Below are 19,031 nucleotides of genomic sequence, written 5' to 3' on the forward strand. Positions count from 1 at the left end.
GTGTGTGTTTGTGTGTGTGTGAGTGTGAGCATGTGTGTGTGTGTGTGTTTGTGTGTGTGTGTGTGAGTGTGAGCATGTGTGTGAGCGTGTGTGTGTGTGTGTGTGTGAGTGTGAGCGTGTGTGTTTGTGTGTGTGTGTGTGTGAGTGTGAGCATGTGTGTGTTTGTGTGTGTGTGTGTGAGCATGTGTGTGTGTGTGTGTGTTTGTGTGTGTGTGTGTGTGAGTGTGAGCATGTGTGTGTTTGTGTGTGTGTGTGAGTGTGAGCATGTGTGTGTGTGTGTGTGTTTGCGTGTGTGCTTGTCTGTGTGTGTGTGTGAGGGGCAGAGGAAGCTGAGAACAGAGAAGTGTCCCAAGATCTTCAGTCGCTTCCCTTGGGCAGCTGCAGGGAGGGGGCTCAGCCCTTTGTTAATTTGATAAGTGCTGCGACGTATCACCGCAAAAACTCGTTTTGAAGTCACTGTGTTTCATCTTGCAAAGAGATTGATTTGAAATTGACCCCGTTTCAAGTGACTAAAAATTGTAAGAGTTTGTAATTAATTCAATTTTGAGCCTACTCACATCATGCATTTTCCACCCAGCCTCTGGATCCCAGAGAGTTTCTCCAGTTTTATTCAGAGGGGAGGAACTCATCTTTCCTCTGCAAAGTTTCTGCAGCCTGGTACCCCCAGCAGGGCAGCGCAGCAGGCTGGCTGCCTGAAGCACAGAGCTGAGAACTGCGGGTTTGACATTTTGGAACATGTATGTTCATCCGTGTGACTGCACACCCCTGCAGTGTCCCACAGACCCCGAGGCTCACAGAGCTCCTGAGTGCAGAGGAGGCAGCAGGGCAGGAGGGAAAGGCAAACTCAGGGCACCTTTGTTCTCCCTCCAGTTCTGACATAGTTCAGGGGCTTATGTAGCTCTTGGCAGCCACTGAAAAATGAAAAAAATCAAGTGACAGCTCTGTCTGACTTGTGCGCCTCGATCCAGCCCCGAGCAGCTGCAGAGGCAGCTCTGGGGATCAGCTCCATCCCTGCTCCGAGCCCTGGGGTTGTTCCTGGGGATGTTCCTGGGGATCAGCTCCATCCCTGCTCCCAGCTCTGGGGATGTTCCTGGGGTTCAGCTCCATCCCCACTCCGAGCTCCGGGGATCAGCTCCATCCCTGCTCCGAGCTCCGGGGTTGTTCCTGGGGATGTTCCTGGGGTTCAGCTCCATCCCTGCTCCGAGCTCCGGGGATGTTCCTGGGGATGTTCCTGGGGTTCAGCTCTATCCCTGCTTCGAGCCCTGGGGTTGTTCCTGGGGATGTTCCTGGGGTTCAGCTCCATCCCTGCTCCAGGGATCAGCTCCATCCCTGCTCCGAGCTCCGGGGATGCTCCGGGGCTGCTCCTGCTGCCCTTCCCAGGCCCTCGCTGGGCACACAGCTCCAAACCCTTCCCCTCCTGGCTGGCAACTGCTGCAGGTGTTCCACAGCATCTCTGCCTTTTCAAACACCACATAAAAACTTACAATTCACCTGTTGGCACTTCAAGATAGATGCACAATTTACATAAACCAGTGTCACCTCAGGGTAAAATCACCCACTGAGAGGGGGAAAAATAAATTAAAGTTTACACTATAGACAGCTGAGAATTCAGCTAAAGGCACAGGGGAAGGAAGGCTTTCTTTTATAATGAAATTACAGCTTTTAAAAAATAATCACACTACTAGGTGCATGTGAAATATTTGAATCCAGGCTGTGCTCAAATAAGGCTCTGATTTCAATGGGGTTACAAAAGAATGGAGAATTAAGGACACACATCCACAGAATCAGAGAATATGTCAAGTTCAAATTCAAACAGTGTTAAGTCAGTGCACCAACAACTTTGGTAATGAATTGATATTAACAATTCTATTGTTGGCACTGGGGGCACCAAGCACATTTGCTTAGGTGCATTTACATCCTGGGATAACACAGTTTATGTCCCCACATGAGGATGCACAAACAGCTTTTCCAAATGAACTCCAGTTCCTCATCAGTTAAGTGCTGTTAACTCCTGCAAGTGGTGAGCGGGAGCCTCAGCACATCTGGAACAGCTGCAGCAGAGCACATCGAGCACCCCCAGCCTCCTGAAGCCGGGAGGAGCCAGGAATTCCTGTCCCCCGGCTCTCGGCAGCTTTGGCTCCCTGTCCCCCAGGTGACAGAGCTGGCACAAGCCCGGCTTCCCCTGCAGACAGACAAACCAGACGGGTCAGACAGGTCAGGGCCCCACCTTCAATCACCATGGGGACCTCCTGGTTTAGCAATGCTGAACTAATCTGTGCCAGGTCAAAAGTGCTTGAAGAGAATCCAGAGAGCTCTTTTTAGGTGCTTATAATTGGGTAAATAAACACACACCTCAATTTCTATGCTACTGGTCTGATACTGAGCGAGTGCAGGCACACAGTTCCTTATTTTCTGTGCTAGAAGTAGAAAAATGTGGATGTTTCCCAAATTGTGGATACCAGATACGACTTTGTACATATGCATAAATATTTATGCTGAGCAATCTGTAACTGTCACTGCAGAGGCTGAAGCACAGTAATGCTGCAAGGAAATAAATGCCTCAGTATCTGTGAACTCTAACTCGCTCCAGGCTGACTCAGTTCTTTTGGAAATAATCTTTTCCAAGCAGTTTCGCTGCTGAGAGTCCAGGCCTTGGAAATACCTTAAACATACCATGTTCTCCTTAAACTTTATTGCAAAAATGTGTGGAGACATGGCATGTATTTCTGGAATCTGTGCAGCTTGTGCCACACAGCAACTCAGATGTAAATCTCCTCTCTACTTTTTCCTTTAATTAAAGGAAAAAAAGCAAAAGATCCAACAAAAGGGAAAGCAAAACCCACACTAAAACAAACATAACATTGAAACATGAAACCCAGCAGAAAATAGACAGTCAATCTGGGATGCAGCAGAGTATCCCAAAAAGAAGGGAAATCGAGATTGCAAACATTAGAAAATGACTCAAGCACTTTGTTAGAACGCTTTCATCTTAACTTTGGTAATCACCAGTAAACTTGGCAGCAAACTCCCCATGTGAAGGGGGGTACGTGATGCTGCTGTGGTTCATTCAGGGGATAAAATTACCACTCCTCTCATCCTCCAGCACACACAGCTCCCAAGCCCCCCGAGTCACATTGCAACAATCATCACCAGAAAGTTCCACACAGTTAAAAGAGATTTTGGTGATTGGTGGTGTAGGGAAGCTCAGTCTAAACATCGAACTCATCCTTGGTGGAGAACACACATTGTCCAAATGATTTTTGCACATTTGAACATGCTTAGCAATGCAAGAAGGGAAAAAAAACCAGTAAATCCATAATACGCACACAAAAGGATGTTTTATACCCAAAACAGACAAATGGAGCCCATCTCCCCAGCTCCCAGCAGGACATCCTGCTCCCTGCCCTGTCCCACACATGGCTGGCACCTGGGGAAGCTGGCACTGTGTGTCCTGCCTCCAGCCCACCCCACACCACCCCACACCACCCCACACCCACCCCACACTACCCCACACCACCCCACAGCCACCCCACAGCCCACCCCACACCACCCCACACCACCCCACAGCCACCCCACAGCCGTCCCGTAGCAACCCCACAGCCTCCCTGGCACATCCCACCCCACACCACCCCACACTACCCCACAGCACCCCACAGCTTCACATTTGGGTTTTCAGGACATGTTTTGTGCTCTTCAGGACCACAGAAACATGTGGTTTTGATCTCCAAAATGTACCTGTGTTTTGCTCCTAGAGGAAGTGCTTTTGGAGTATCTGCAGGGATTTCTCTTTCAAGCTGCCTCTCTGGACAGGAGCGGGCACAATGTACGTGCCCTGGGTTGCTGAAATTGGGAGAACTGCAGGAACACTACAGAAACAAGGAACTAGATGAGCATACCCACAGATGAGAAACTGGGAAGGGACAGCTGCCATAAATACTGACCTGTACTTCTGCAATGCCTGATTCAGAGGAAAGAACAGCCAACTTTGAGTTCAGATCATTTTCACCCAGAAGTCCATTTACAACCATCCTCAAAAGCAACCCAAAACATCCCCATCCACCCCAGTGCAAGAAATTACCATGATTGTTTCAAAAGGCAAAAGCTGCAGCAATTTTGGATCATTCTATCCAGTCTCATTGCTGCAGCATTTTTTGCACAATCATTTTGGCCTGTCGTGCAGAGGAGAAACATCTGGGATCTCTCTGTACCTGGACACCAAATCTATTAACTAAGCACTTTTTATACTGTTCCCTTACAGAACTTCGTAGAAATAATTGAGGTTTGAATCCCTGCAGCTGAAGTTCCATGTCAGGCACCATTTTCTTAAAAATCTCTGTCAAGGACTACAAAACAAAGCTATGGCTTCTTGATCAGTCTGCTCTTCACCCAAACCTCCAAAAGACCCAAGATTGCCAAAACAAAATAAACAGAGTCAATACAGAACAGCTGCTTTCAATATTTTAAGATTTACTTGAATGACTTGCAATGGTTAACTGACTTCCAGTTTTACAGTGGTTTAGGTAGGATCTGGCACTCGCTGGATGCTGCAGATTGAGGATTTGAGCTCTTGCTTTGTGCACAAGGTGCACCTCTGGCATGGACAGCAGCAAAGCAGTCCCGGTGCTGGCTGGAGCAGTTGTACCCTTCAGAAATTTAAGAGCCCCAGAGGAAATGCTCTGCTCTGTCTGCTCTGGAGCTTTCTGCAGGAACAGCTCTGCTCATCATCCTCGACCAGGTTTTGCTGGGGCTCCTTCAGCACCATGACTGTCCCAAAGGAATGCACAGAACTGAGGTCACTGAGGTGAGATCATCTGTGGAAAGGGAGGAATTCTGCTTCCAGTGAAGTCAGATCACACACACACACAGTCTGACTCTTCCTTGGGAAACAGCAAGATTTTTGATGACAGACTAACAAACTCGACACAAATTAAAACACAAAATCAACAAAAAAGCCCAAAACCCCAACACATGCAGCCCCAGCAAACACACTTGCACTCCATTTCTTGTCATTACAACTCACTTGAATGTCTTTTGCTTTTTGCAATGGAAGTTTGTTCTCAAACCCCTCTCATCTGCTGCACACATGGCTACCAAAGACTGTCAGCCCCAAAGTTCTACAGTTTGGGCAGATGCTGGGTTCCTGCATGAAGGAGGTTCTCAGACACTGCTGCAGCAATGACAGGAAGGAGAGTCTTGGACACACACACTTTGCACAAGGCTGGGAACACTGTAGGAACAGGCTGTAAGCTGTGAATATCAATATTTAAAACCATTTCCCCTCGGAATCGAGCTCATACCCTCGGTTTGCTTCCAGAGCAGGTCTCAGATCTCAGCAGAGCAGGAGCAGCTCTGCCCAGGGGTGCAGAGGCTCCCGGCCTGGGCTCTGTACAAACCTGGGCAGGGACAGAGGCTCTGGTGGCAGCAGAGCCCCAGCTGCCCCCCATGCACCCCACGGGAGCCACCCACGCAGCCGTGCCACCCCTTCCACACAGACCTCTGACAGAACACGCACGTTTCTGCATTCGGTCACTCCTGGAGGAAATCTGAGCCCGAGCAACACCTGCACACAATGAGTACCAAGTGAGGAAGTCATAAAGAGCCAGCTGCCCTTTATTGAAATTCCCTTCGCACACAGCTCGCCGTACATTCTTTCCAGAGAAGCAGAAGCACCAGGGTGCCACAGCCCCAGAGTTCCAGAGCAGCTCCAGCACCATCCGAGCAGGAACCCTGAGCAGCAGCAGCTCTGGCCGGGGCTGCCCACAGGTCACAGTCACGGGCACCGCCTGCCACACACTTCTTGCCACACAACAAGCTCGGATTTTTAAAAATACAATCATTATGTACAGCAAAATATGTGGTCACAAGACCAGCCTTAAACCGAGGCCTTGTTTACACAACTTCTGTGATGTCAGGAAGTATTTTGGCCGGGAATGTAATTTTTCTTCCAAAACAAGTAAATATTTGCAATTCTCACTGTGAAAAGAGTGATATACCACCTCTGTATTGACACGGGTGCAACATATTCCCACAGGGAAAAGGAATAAAGAGTACCTTTATATTGATACAACATTTCCCTCAAGTGTCGAAGCTAATATAGCTTTCATCACTCAGTCAAGTTAAAGCAGGATGATTTTTTTCAGACTTTTTATAGACAAGGCCTATGTTTGACAAGCACCAAAACACTTCAGAGTATTTGGAAGATCAGACCACTGAACTCTACATTTTGTACTGTCCTCAGCAGTCACAGAGAACATGGAATGCCTAAATACATTCAAAACCCTGATCAGACAGTGCCATGCTGCTTCAATGCTCCACTGTTTAACAAACGCAGCTTTTTGGCCAAACCCAGCATGTACCACTGGAAGGCCCAGCACAACACAGAGCTCAGCTGGCTGCCCCAGCTGCTCTGCCAGGCTGAGCAAAGCTGGACTGTGTGCTACAAACACCCACTTCTGCTTTGTTCCTCCGGCAGCGGGGCCAGAGGCACTGGGGAACCAGAGGGGTCTGCTGGCTCCTGGGAGGGCACAAGAAATACCTGCTTTTATCAACCACATCAAGCTGCTGTCAGTGCACTGATCCAGGCCTGGTGGGTGCTAAAAACCGTACATTCCCATTGAACTTAAGGCAAAATGGAACCATGGCAGCAGCTGAGATGTACATTTATTTTTTTTAACGTCAGACATGCAGTTTGGAAGCTGCAGATGTGGCAGCAGGCAAGCTTCCTCAGCTTTCAATGCAGTACTTGGGTTAAAAGTGTTATTCCCCTGTCTTCGCAGCATGGGAGTCCTCTGGCTTCTAATGAACTTTCAGGAGCTCCTGGAAGATGAGCAGCAGTGAGGTTTTCAAGTTTCCCCCAAACACGGGGGTGAATTGATGTGTTTATCCCAGGCAGCAGCGCTGGGGCTGCCTCCTCCTGCTCTGCTCTTCCCTGGGGCTGTGTCACCAAACTGGCCTTGCTGCAGGCACTCACCGAGCTGGGCAGGAGAAACACACTGAGCATACAAGCTCCAAAGTTTTCAACACATACTTGATGTTACTGCAAGAAGTATCCAATTGTGACTAAAGCACAAATGGAATTTTCATTTCAAAACTGCATCAAACTACACACTGCTCTTCCAGCGCTGAGGCACAAAGTTCTCCTGCTTAAAAAGGAGAAATTACCAGAATCACAGAGGAATCGTGGCAGTCACTTTTCAGTTGGCCTGATTAAAAACCCCTTTACACATTGCTCAACCTTTGTTTTTGAGATGTAAGATAATTTCAAGACTTCTCGGGACAGGGGGGAGAAGGACAAAGAGAGCTGCAGGTTTTGTGTGCAGACCTTTACAGAAGGGGCAAAGAGAACAGGTAAAGAAGCTCCTTGGACCTTCCAGCTCAGGGGAGGCACAGGTCTCCTCCCTCCCCAGCCCCTCTGCAAACCAGAAAACAAAAAGGTCTGGTTTATCATTTTAAAGTGATAATGCAGTGAGACCAAAAGTTTGAATTTCATAAATAACTGACCTTTAGAACTTCACCCCACTAAACCACTGCTTCCAGGAGGGAAAAAGAGCCTAATCTGAGAGGGCCATTGCAGGAAGCCCACGCTGCCTTCCTAAGGCTGCCTCTGAGCACAGCCTTCTTCCCACAGCTCGGCAGCACGGGCCAGGACCTGAACACGAGAAAAACCGGCATCAAAAATGGCTAAATACCAGGTAAAACACCAATCCTGTGGTTTGCCTTTTCTCACCACTGTTCTTAGCTAAAGTGACCCCTCCACCTTTCACTGCCACTGAGATACAAATCTGGATTAAGAGCCTGTGTGAAAGTCAGTGTTTCATGTGATACATAACAATGCACAAAGTTGTTTTCTAAAAAACAGCATTTGTATTAAAATTCTTCAAATGGATAGACATCTCTTCAATGAATGTCTGCAATTAAAATGACAGTTGTTAGAGTTTTCTTGGTACATCACAACTATAAGATTTCCTTCTTTGCTGGCTGGAGGCACATCCCATGACAAAAACAAAATCAAAGGGAAATAGAACCAAAAAAAAAAAAAAATACCCCCACCCAAAAATCCCAAAAGGCTAAATTCTTGTAAATTTGAAGTAAATGAAGCCCAAACTTGCAAGACATGGAAATAACAGTTAAAAGGCTCAGATGGAAATAAGAAATAAATTCCACTAACAATAGGCCCTTTTGTCCTGGCTTGCTCGGTGTGATTACTGCAAGGAAACTGTTAAGTAGTTTTTGGAGTAGTAGATAATGGGATTCTGTGGAGCTTTCACAGGTTGGCACCGGCTGGAACAGCTGAGTTTTGAAGGCACTCTACAGACACAGGGCTGCTGTTGGCCCTGCGTCGCTCATGGGAAGTCTTTGCACTTGAGAGAGCTAGTCATCAAAATCAGGTATTGCCAACCCAAATCCAAAACCCCGCGGCAAAAACAGCACCACCGCCCCCCCCCCGCCAAAGGAAAAACCAAAACCACAACGAAATCACACACGCACGCACACCTAAAAAATTGTGCAGATTTGTAACATTTTCACAGCTGATTTAGAAAAAAAAACAAAACCAAACAAATAAAACCAGGAGAAAAACCACCACGCTACCACTCTCCTGCAAACTCCCATCCGATACAGCAGTAAACAAAATAGAGCAATTATCGCAGGGACATCGGCGGCGCCGCCGGCGCCCCGAGCCTGGCAGCACCCATCGGGTCCCAGTCCCAGTTCCATGTGCAACTCTCGGGCGGGACGGCCCCGCGCCGCGCCCGCTTGCATAGAGACGGCGGCGAGCGGCGCCGGTGCGGGCCCGCTCCGGGGCTGCGGGTCCCGCTGTCCCGGGACTGTGGGCCCCGTTCCCGGGGGTGCGGGTCCCGCTCCTGGGGATGCGGGCTCCGCTCCGGGGATGCGGGTCCCGCTGTCCCGGGACTGTGGGCCCGTTCCCGGGGGTGCGGGCTCCGCTCCTGGGGATGCGGGACCCCGCCGGCCCGGGGGTGCGGGCCCCGCTCCCGGCCGGGCTCCCCGCGGCTGTCCCGGGATGTCCCGGGGCTGTCCCGGGGCGCGCTCCCCGCGTGGCTCCGCTCCCCGGGCGGCGGGGCCGGCTGCTCCCGCGCCCGCCGCCGACACTGACAGGAAATATGCCATGACCGAGACTGGACGAGACGTAGACGCCGAGAAAAGCCACATTTGCACCACGATGAATTTTCCGCCGATGCCGTCCCCCCGAGCGTGCCCGCGGGCGCGGGGCCGCCGCCGCCCTCAGAGGATGGCGCAGGAGGCGCAGCACGGCTCGTCCCCGTTGGGCTGCGCCGCGTAGTTCATCTGCCTGACGATCTCGGCGAACAGCTCGTCCACGGACGCTTTGTTTTTGGCCGAGGTCTCCATGAAGGGGCAGCTCCACTCCTCGGCCAGCGCTTTGCCCTCCCCGAAGGAGACCTCGCGCTCGCCCTCCAGGTCCACCTTGTTGCCCACCAGGATCATGGGCACCCGCTCGTACCTCTTGACGCGGATGATCTGGTCCCGCATGGGCTTGATGTCCTGGAAGCTCTGCTGGTTCACCAGGCTGTACACCAGGATGAAGCCCTGCCCGTTCTTGATGTAGAGGTCCCGCATGGAGGCGAACTGCTCGGTGCCCGCCGTGTCCAGGATCTCCAGCACGGACGGCGACGAGTCCACCTCGATCTCCTTGCGGTAGAAGTCCTCGATGGTGGGGTCATACTTCTCGATGAAGGAGCCGGTCACGAACTGCACGGTAAGGGCGGACTTGCCCACGCCGCCCGAGCCCAGCACCACCACCTTGTACTCCCGCATGGCTCCCGCCTCCCTCCGCCGCCTCCCGCTCGGGGCTGCCGCGGCGGGCGGGGACGGGGCGGGCGGAGGGAGGGGACGAGGGACGGCCCCGCGCCGGGGCGGGGAAGCGGCGCCCGCGCCTTGCGGAGCGGCGGCGGGAGAGCCCCGGCGCCGGGCAGCGCCGAGCAGGAGGAGGAGGAGGAGGAGGAGGAGGAAGGGGCTGAGGAGGAGAAGGCGGGAGGGCGAGAGGGCGACGGCGCTGCCGGTACCGGCCCCGGCCCGGCCCCGGCGCGGCGGGGGGACGGCGCTGCCGCGGCCCATGGCGGCCCGCCCGCGCCCATTGGCTGCGGCGCGCGGCCCGCCCGCGCCCATTGGCTGCGGCGCGCTGCCTGCCCGCGCCCATTGGCTGCGGCGCGGCGCCGCCCGCCCCCATTGGCTGCGCCGGCGAGCGGCGATCCGCGCCCCGCCCCGCCCCGCCTGTGTGACCCCCGCCCGCCGCGGGGCTGCGCCCGGGATCGGAACCGGGACGGGGACCGGGATCGGGATGGGGATCGGGACCGGGATGCCAATCGGGATCGGGATGCCAATCGGGATCGGGATGGGGTCGCCGCGCGGCCCCTCCCGCCCGGGGCCCTCCGCACTGGGATCGGGATCGGGACCGGGAACGGTATGGGGATCGGGACCTGGACCGGGATCGGGGCCGGGGCCGGGATCCGGATCAGGATGCCGATCGGGATCGGGATGGGGTCCCGCCGCAGCGCGGCGCTGGGGCCCGGCAGCGCGAGTGCCGCGGCCGGTGCCGCCGTGCCGGTGCCGCCGTGCCGGTGCCGCCGTGCCCGCCCGCTCTCGGCGCTGCCCGCCCGGTGTCCGCACTCCGCCCGGTGGCCGCGGGCAGCCGGGGCCGTGCCGGGCCGCGGGGAGCCGGGTGTCCCGGGCTCCTGCCGCCCCGCTGGCTCCGAGCCCGGCGTGCCCGCTGGCCCCGCCGCCGGGCTCGGGGCTCGGGGGCAGCCCGCCAGGACAGCCCCGTGTCCCGGTGTCCCCCAGGCTGCCGCGGCGGGACCGACGGGGGCTCAGGCCGCCGGTGCGGCCCTTGCCGGGTGTCGATGCTGCTGGCGCTTGGTGGCCCGTGGCCAGCAGGGCTGAGTCACAGGGACTGACCAGTGCCGCTCTTTGTAGAAGTCGTCCCTCGGACCTCCTATTAGCCGCTCCTTTCAAGAAAGTATCATTAATTGTTTTGGCACCCTCCAGTCTCTGCTGTTGCATCTTAGTTCTGTACAGTTCTCAGCATTTATTCACATGATGGTGACATTTAGATCCTTTCTACCACACCTTGTTTCCAAGCCTAATCTAAACAGAGCGCTCAGGGCAGGCAAAGTCTAAAGGATTTGACATAGGTTTTGTAAATAATGTTCTCTTCTCCCTGAACAATTGTCACAGAGGCTAAATTCTACTGAAGTGATTTTTGCAGCATTCAAGTGCTGTGGGGATTCACCCCCGTGGTCACCAATCCTCTGGTGAGTACTGCCCTGGAGCTCAGAGTGAACCCCTCTGCTGCTGGTGTGTAAGTCTTTGCAAATAAATCCTCTCCTGAGGGACAGAAACGTTGTGTTCCAGCAGCCCAGCTGTGGGATGGGCAATGGTTGGAACAGCTTTGTTAAATAAGTGACAAGTGTGAAGCTGTCAGGGCTGTGGGTGGTTTGTGGGTGCAGCCGTGGCAGCTGAGTGTCCCCAACTTGGGGTGCTGCTCTGCCAGGGCCCCCCGATTCCACCAGGTGCACATTCTTCTCATGAACCTGCAAACCTGTGGGCTGCAGGCTGCTCTGGAGCTGCTGTGCATGAGCCTGGGCTGCAGCAGGTATTTTATCTCCTGTCACAGCCCTGGGCTGGGCTTTGGTCCCCTCTGTTCTAGGCTCTGCCCAGGTAACCCTTACCTTGTGGCACACTCTGGGCTGTGGTTTCCCAGAGCAGCGCTGGAAATGCTCAGGAGGATCTCTGAGTACCTCCAGCCTCTTCTGGCAGTTGTTTCATCCTTTGGAAACTGAATAACTCAGCTCCCTTGGGAGCTTTTAAGCCATTTCTCCACTCGTTCTTGCTGTTCCTTTCACTGTCCATCTGATCCCCCCTCCTCAAGTACTCTGGGAGCAGAGCTACCACACCACCCAGCTTGGTCTGAGCCAGTCAAAGGCAAAGTTCCCTTCAAAACCAGCTGTAAGTATTGCTGAAAGGCCACAGTGGCACTGCAGAAATATTTTATTTTCTTCATCTGTGCTCAGGTTTTGGGTATGATGTGGGCTTTCTCACCTTCATCACTTCTGTAGCAAACCCACATCTGAATTATTCACATTACACTTGCTCCCAGCATGCCAGTAGCCAATTTTATAAAGACCAGACTGTAATGTTGGTTTAAATCCTCTCTATTGAATCCCAACTCACTGCTGGATTGTGGGGTGTGTTGTTTTTTACAGTGACAGAATAAAATTGCTCTCCATTTTAAAATTCTACATGTGCTACTGATTGCTGCTGTTTCTGAAGAAGGAAATGTATCACGTTCAAAATAACAAACAATATTTACGCTGTTGGGTTTAAATATGGAATATAATTTCTCAAGTGCCAGTGCCCTACTACATGTATTAATTTAATCCCTCATGTTACCAGCCAGCCCTAGGTAATTAGTTAGTCTGCAGTGCAGGGAGTCTGTGGGAAGTAAGTGAAAGAATCAAGTCTGGTTTACTTAGAAATGAATTCTGGTGCATGGCTACAGACCACTGAGGGATCTGTGGGTTGGAAAGTTTGAAAATCCCTGGCTGAGGGTTTAGACACAGAAGTTAAATAAATCATGAGAGGATGCAGCACATAATATTTGAATTATGAAGCGTGCATTGCATTGGCTGGATGTGCTTCATGAATGGCAGTGGTTTAGATTTTAAGGAGAAAAAATTAATGTTTTCCTGAAACAAGCTCTGGTTGGGCAACATGAAGGCATGACAATGCAGCAGAGTCTAGGGAAAATATAATCATCAGAGTTGGCTGATTAATTTGATTTTCAAAATGATCAAGTATATTTTAAAGACAATTTCAGGATGATTTGGTGCTATCTTAAAAATGCCAAAATAAAAATCAGCTGAATAGCATAAATTTGGTTACTAAGCAGTTCACCATACAATATTTACATATATAAGCAGCTTTTACTGTGCTGAGTAACCCTGCTTGTTCAGTAAAACTGCTCGTACAGGCTGAGGTTATTTCTCTGCATACTTAGAGAGCGAGTTGTGAGCTGCTGCTGTTGGAGATCCTCTGTGCAAGTAAAGCAGGGGCTTTGGTGGGTTTTTTAAGTATTGTACTCGGTAGGCAAAGCTGAAACAAGGGTAGTTTAGATCAGTAACAAGAGCAATACCTGAAGATTGAGTACCCTGAAAGTTTGTCAGTGCCTGATGACAGCAAGATTTAATGCTACAAAAAGAAGTCAAAATTTCCTGGTGTTCCTGTTCCTGAAAGGACCTTCTCAGCAGCTCTTCTGCCGAGGGAGTCAAGCAGGGAATCAAGCAGGGAGTCACAGGGAGTCAAGCAGGGAGTCACAGGGAGTCATAGGGAGTCACAGGGAGTCACAGGGAGTCAAACAGGGAGTCACACAGGGAGTCAAGCAGGGAGTCACAGGGAGTCATAGGGAGTCACAGGGAGTCAAACAGGGAGTCACACAGTCACACAGGACAGCAGGCAGGGTGAGCCAAGGGCAGGTTTCACTGGCAGTGAAGCTCTTCTGTCCTTCAGCAAGCAGAGCCCCTGGTGCCACCGACTGCAGGTGACTCAGGCAGGGCTGGGGCTGGGCTGAGCTGCCTCCTGTCCTGCCTCATCCCCTTCATGTTCCCCTGAGCAGGAGCTGGGCTGAGCTGCCTCCTGCCCAGCTCCTGCCCTGCCCAGCTCCTGTCCTGCCCAGAAGAACGGGAGCCCCTCGGGGACTTTCCTCTGCCGAGAGATCCTCAAATGCAAAATACCAAACTTGTGTTTCTTCAAGAAATAATCACAGCTGCTGGTGGGTGTAAACAAAGTATAAGATTTTAAAAAAAGAAAGAAAAAAGTGACACACATACACAGAAAAAAGCGTTCATCATTTCCATCAAAATCCTGCCAGGGATCTTATCACTCTTGCTAAAGTAGCCTGTGCTGCCAGAACTTATCAGATGTTTCCCTTGAATTGGTGTCATAATGCCACTTTATGGTTCTTTATGAAGAACGTGTTCCATGGCATGCTTATATCCTGCTCTCAGATGTGATATTTATATTCAAAATATACATAATGGTCAAAGTTCAGGCCTCTTCCTCTGTTCGTTATTTGTTGTCAACTACCTCCTATTTACCCCAGGAGCAGATTACTGAAAGGTTATGGGGTTTGGGCAAGCACACAGAACAGGGAGAGCAGTTCTGTGTTCCTGTGTGCAGCACTCAGGTTCTGTGTAGGTGTGGTGAAACAACTTTTGGAACCATAAATGTAATCTTGATAGCACTTGCATGGAAACTGCTATTGTATGGTAATGAAACTGGTGTAATCAGCCTGGAGTGAAACTGGTGACTAATTCAAAAAGCAAACTTCCTGTCTGCAGCAAAAGCCCTTTGGAGAAAAATGCCTTTTCTTCACTGCCCCGTGGCACTGTGTCACATTTCAGCCCTAACTGTGCTGCTGGAAGTGCTCAGATGCAGCAGATAATTATCATTTGGGGTTTTCACTCTTGAATTTGTTTAGTTCCTCAGTCTCCTGACCAGGAGCAAAGAGTTGGAGTGGCATCTTCTATCAGGGCAGGGTGGAAGGAGTGCTTCCAGCTGGGGTCTCTGGGGATGAGACGGGGAGTTGCGAGGTGCCAAAGGAGCAGCTGGTGATGGACTTTTCCCCCGTGTAACTTTTCCTCCACCCTCTAACAACCTGTCTTTGGCCGGGGCTGCTGCTGTGCCGCTGTGCTTGGGGCTGTTGGTAGGTAGCGAGGGCTGAGGACTTTTCCCACTCTTCACTCCGCTGAGAAGGAAACCAAAGGCCAGATTTTGGGAAGGATGGCATCATTTCGGCTCAGACGTGGGCTGTGCTGTATATGGTGCACAGAACACTCCTGCAGTACCCAGCAGAGTTCTGCTGCCCTGGGTCCTTGAAAGCATTCGGGTGTAAATACTGATTGTATTTGAGCATTTTAAAGTCATTTGGGGGTAAACCTATCAACAAAGGAGATAAGGGTTTTTTGAGCCCCAGGTTAGGCTCAGTCTGATGTCAGTAGTTTGCAGTCTCAATAGCCTCCAAATCTCTTGCAATCCTTAAACACAAAGGCACGTTTTCTGATTGTTTTACAAGGGCTGCTGCTGTTTCTGGCTGGTCCAGGCTGAAGGGGTCATTGTGAGTGGCCTCTGATTGTGTCACCAGCCTAAGGACTGCTCCACCTCGGGGGCCGCAGCTGCCGGGCGGATCAAGGTGAGCCTGGGAGCGAACGGAGTCTTGCAACACGGGCCCTGCAGATAACCCCAGCAAACGGCACCACTGACTGATGAGCTCCGAGCGGGCAGGTAAGGCTGGTGGGTCTGTGAGCCGCTCCGTGTTGTCAGGCAGGGCAGGCAGGAATGCCGGTGTGACCCTCGGGGGTTTGGGTGAGGGCTGCGTGTTGTCACAGGCTGCCAGGACACAGGGCTGTGTCCCTGCGGGCTCCTCACTCCCTGGAAGCCCCTGGAACCCCCTGCTCGGGCTCCTGGGGGCCTCTCTGCAGGCCACAGTGAAATATGAGCACCCCATTTCCATTTCTGTGCACTCGTTTTGTCTTTAATAGTCCCCTTAAGGGGACACCACTGTCCACCAGCGTAGTGACCTCCCCTGGTGGCACCAAACTGCTCCCAGCAAAAAACACCCAGACCAGTCCTGTCATGGGAGAAGTATTGGCTTGTCATGTGCCAGAAAAAACAGGGTAAAAACGACTTCAAATACAAATTGGTTCTGTGGGTGCTCCATCACTTCACAAGGCTGAGGGACCTGCAGCAGACTCCCAGAGACAGGTCCTGCAGGTGGAGACTGACCTGGCTGAATGGAAGCAGAGCACTGTGCAGTCAGGAGCTGCTCCATACTGAGTGGGGAAGAAAACACAAGGCACTTTATTTACAATAAGCATATTTCCCAGGATAGAGTTGAATTCCACTTGTTTGTCCCGCTTGCAAACAGCCAACAAGATCCCTGATCCTAGGAGCTGTTCCAGTTAATCCTCCTAACACTGCCCTTTATTTTATTCTTGACTGCTCAAGCAGAGATGAACTTTGAGGCTCTCTCAGTATCACTGAGACAGATGTGGCATTTTAACACTGTCAGCAAGACAAAATGTCAGGATGGCCAGAGTTTCAGTTTTCCTCCTTGAAGGATTTTTGGCTGGTTTTCCCCCAGCAGCAAAGCCTGTAGGCTGCTTCCCCTGCCAGCAGATCCTTTCTGGGTAATGGTGAACTACAGTTAAAACTCGATGCACCAGCACAGATGGCATCCGGGCACAAATGTCTGTCAAAAACCAGTTTATCAAAATCACTGGACATTCTAATTCTGTTCTCCAGAGTGCTGACAGCAAACTTGATAGCATCAGCAAATTTTGGGTTTACACCCTGGTGTTCAAGGCACTAATACAAATACAAACCATAGACAAAGCTCTGGTATGTCCTTCAGTTTCATGGCAAACTATTGACACATCAGAAGTTTTAAACCAGGTTATTTATCTTCTAGGTGTTTTCCCAGGCTGTTTGATGAAGTGCTGTAGTGTTCAGCCAGGGCTGTGTGCTCTGAGGTGACTGACTAATGCAAATAGATAGCTAAGAGTCGGTTTTGATTTCAGTGTTAACAAGTGCCTTGGAACCTGTCTTTGTTCAGTAAACAACATATTTCATAGTTTACATCAGGTTGAATTCTTCTGCAAATATAAACAAATACATTCATCGAACAAGAAAGTAACCTCTGTGGCACTCATGGCTGCAGTGACTAATCAATTAAGAAGTCTTTTTATTGTTGACCATTTAAATCAAAGCCCTGTAGTGCAGGGCACGTAAAGCAAGAAAGGTTTGGTGTCTGCACAGCCTGGAGAAGTGTTTGGAAGAGGTTTCGGATCCTGTGATTCCTGGGATCTGGAAGGAATGTGTCAGTTCTCTGTGTCATGAGCTCAGTCTGCACTGTCATTGCTTAAATCATGATTTTAGAGCTGCTGTTAATCTTCCTGATGACAGATTCCTGTGGAAAGGCTGGGGGCTGAGCAGGGAGGGTCCCTGTTCCTCCCCCTGGGGAGGGGGCTGCCTGCTGCTGCTGCCAAGCCTCCAGCAGGCTGGGCAGGGCTTGGCACACGGGCACTCGTGGGCAGCGTGTGGGCTGTGCTGCCTGCCGGGTTCACACCTGGCAGCACCTGGAGCTGTAAACAGCCCCGAGCTGAGTCACCTGGAGCGGCAGCCAGGGCCTTTCCTGCCACCCAGGACTGGAGGCATGGCAGAGCTGGGACACCTGGCAAGGTGTGGTGCTGACTCAGCTCTGGCGGCTGCAGCCACATCTCACCATTTCCTGAGCAGTGAGCACGATGAATCAGTAGCAACCGAGAAAACCCCACGACTCCAGCTGCTGAGTGTCCTTCTGCCACGCCAGGAGAACAGCGAGCTCCACAGCCTGCAGCCAGCTGGGAGGGCTTGGGAGGGGCAGTGGCACACGGGGGCATGAGAGGATGTCCCAGCACTCTGCTGAACGTGCCCTGCGGCTTTGGGTAGCGCTGACTGGGAAAAGGGAGCCAAAGGCACCTGGAACATTGAAAACCTCGGTAAGTGGTAGTGTTGCCTCTGTACTGTGGCTGTACCAGGAGTCTGCAAGCAGCCAGCCTGGCTTCTTACTACAGTTACTTCACTTCTAAAATAGCATACTGGTAGCAAAAGTACAATTTCAAAGTAAAGTTTGGTGTAGATAAAGACCAAGCCACCGTTCCTACTCCTACTTACCGTATGGAGAAGCCACTCACTGACTGTTACAGCTCTGCCAATGACTGAGCTCACAGCACAATGAAACTGTAAATAGTGCTTCAGCGTTGACAGTATTTAAACATTTAACTCACCGAGCCTGCTGTGAGTACACTTTCTCAGCATTAGGAAACCTATTGCTTAATTAATGTTTTATGGCAGTTTTGCATATATAAAGCACTATATATGAATGCTGAGTATGATTCAGTTGTCAGTAGCTGAACATGAATTACATTTCACACAGGGTTTGGGAGAAGAAATTCCATAACATTAGGCAAAATGGCTCATGCATTCCCAGTAATTCTACATAAAATCTATTCATAGTGCCCATTGACTGAAAACAATATATGGGATTCTTTTCGTTGAACTACTTAATTCAGCAGATAGCCACTGCTGCTTCATAGTTCATGGATGAGAATGTAAGAGAGCAGCTGAGGCATCCAGCTGAATTCGATTCATGACAAAGGAACGTTTCAGAGGACAGAGGGGACACTGTCCACTGCACCCACAGCACAGCCAGGGAGTGCAAGTGACCACTGGGAGCTGAGCAGTAAAACCCGAGAGCTGATCCTGGCCTGGGGCTGATCCTGGGGCTGATCCCAGCCTGGGGCTGATCCTGTCCTGGGGCTGATCCTGGGGCTGATCCCGGCCTGGGGCTGATCCTGGCCTGGGGCTGATCCTGGGGCTGATCCCGGCCTGGGGCTGATCCTGGGGCTGATCCAGGAGCTGATCCTGGCTGATCCTGGAGCTGATCCTGGCCTGGGGCTGATCCTGGGGCTGATCCTGGCCTGGGGCTGATCCTGACCTGGGGCTGATCCTGGGGCTGATCCTGGCCTGGGGCTGATCCTGGGGCTGATCCTGGCCTGGGGCTGATCCTGGCCTGGGGCTGATCCTGGGGCTGATCCCGGCCTGGGGCTGATCCTGGGGCTGATCCCGGCCTGGGGCTGATCCTGGGGCTGATCCCGGCCTGGGGCTGATCCTGTTCCAGAGCTGATCCTGTTCCAGAGCTGATCCTGTCCTAGGGCTGATCCTGTCCCAGAGCTGATCCTGCTCCTGCTCCTTCTCCTACCCCTGCTCCTGCCCAGGAGCTCATGGGGACTCCTGCTCCAGCAGCATTTGGGGTATTTGGTATTTAACCAAACCACTCTGCAGATTTTCCCCATCCCCAGCCTGGGTCTGAGACCTCTGAGGGACAGCACCCACCCGGCCATGGCCTTGGAGAGGGCAAAACTCCTGAGCCACGCTGGAGGGAGCTGAACCCTGGAGAATTA

General features: G+C 51.8%; 1 protein-coding gene across 1 annotated transcript; it reads right to left on the reverse strand.

The window, feature by feature from the left end:
• Positions 1-4,447: 4,447 nt before the first annotated feature.
• RAP2B (RAP2B, member of RAS oncogene family) lies at positions 4,448-9,900 on the reverse strand. Its single transcript, XM_085588085.1, has one exon. The coding sequence runs from the start codon at positions 9,790-9,792 to the stop codon at positions 9,241-9,243; it is 552 nt and encodes a 183-aa protein (XP_085444211.1). The 5' UTR covers positions 9,793-9,900; the 3' UTR covers positions 4,448-9,240.
• Between the last annotated feature and the right edge of the window lie 9,131 nt (positions 9,901-19,031).

This window comes from Lonchura striata, chromosome 9, assembly GCF_050655825.1.
Source record: "Lonchura striata isolate lonStrDom1 chromosome 9, ASM5065582v1, whole genome shotgun sequence".
Classification (NCBI taxonomy): Eukaryota; Metazoa; Chordata; class Aves; order Passeriformes; family Estrildidae; genus Lonchura; species Lonchura striata.

Excerpts from the sequence above, each read along its gene's own strand:
- RAP2B (XM_085588085.1), bottom strand. The coding sequence starts at position 9,792 with ATGCGGGAGTACAAGGTGGTGGTGCTGGGCTCGGGCGGCGTGGGCAAG.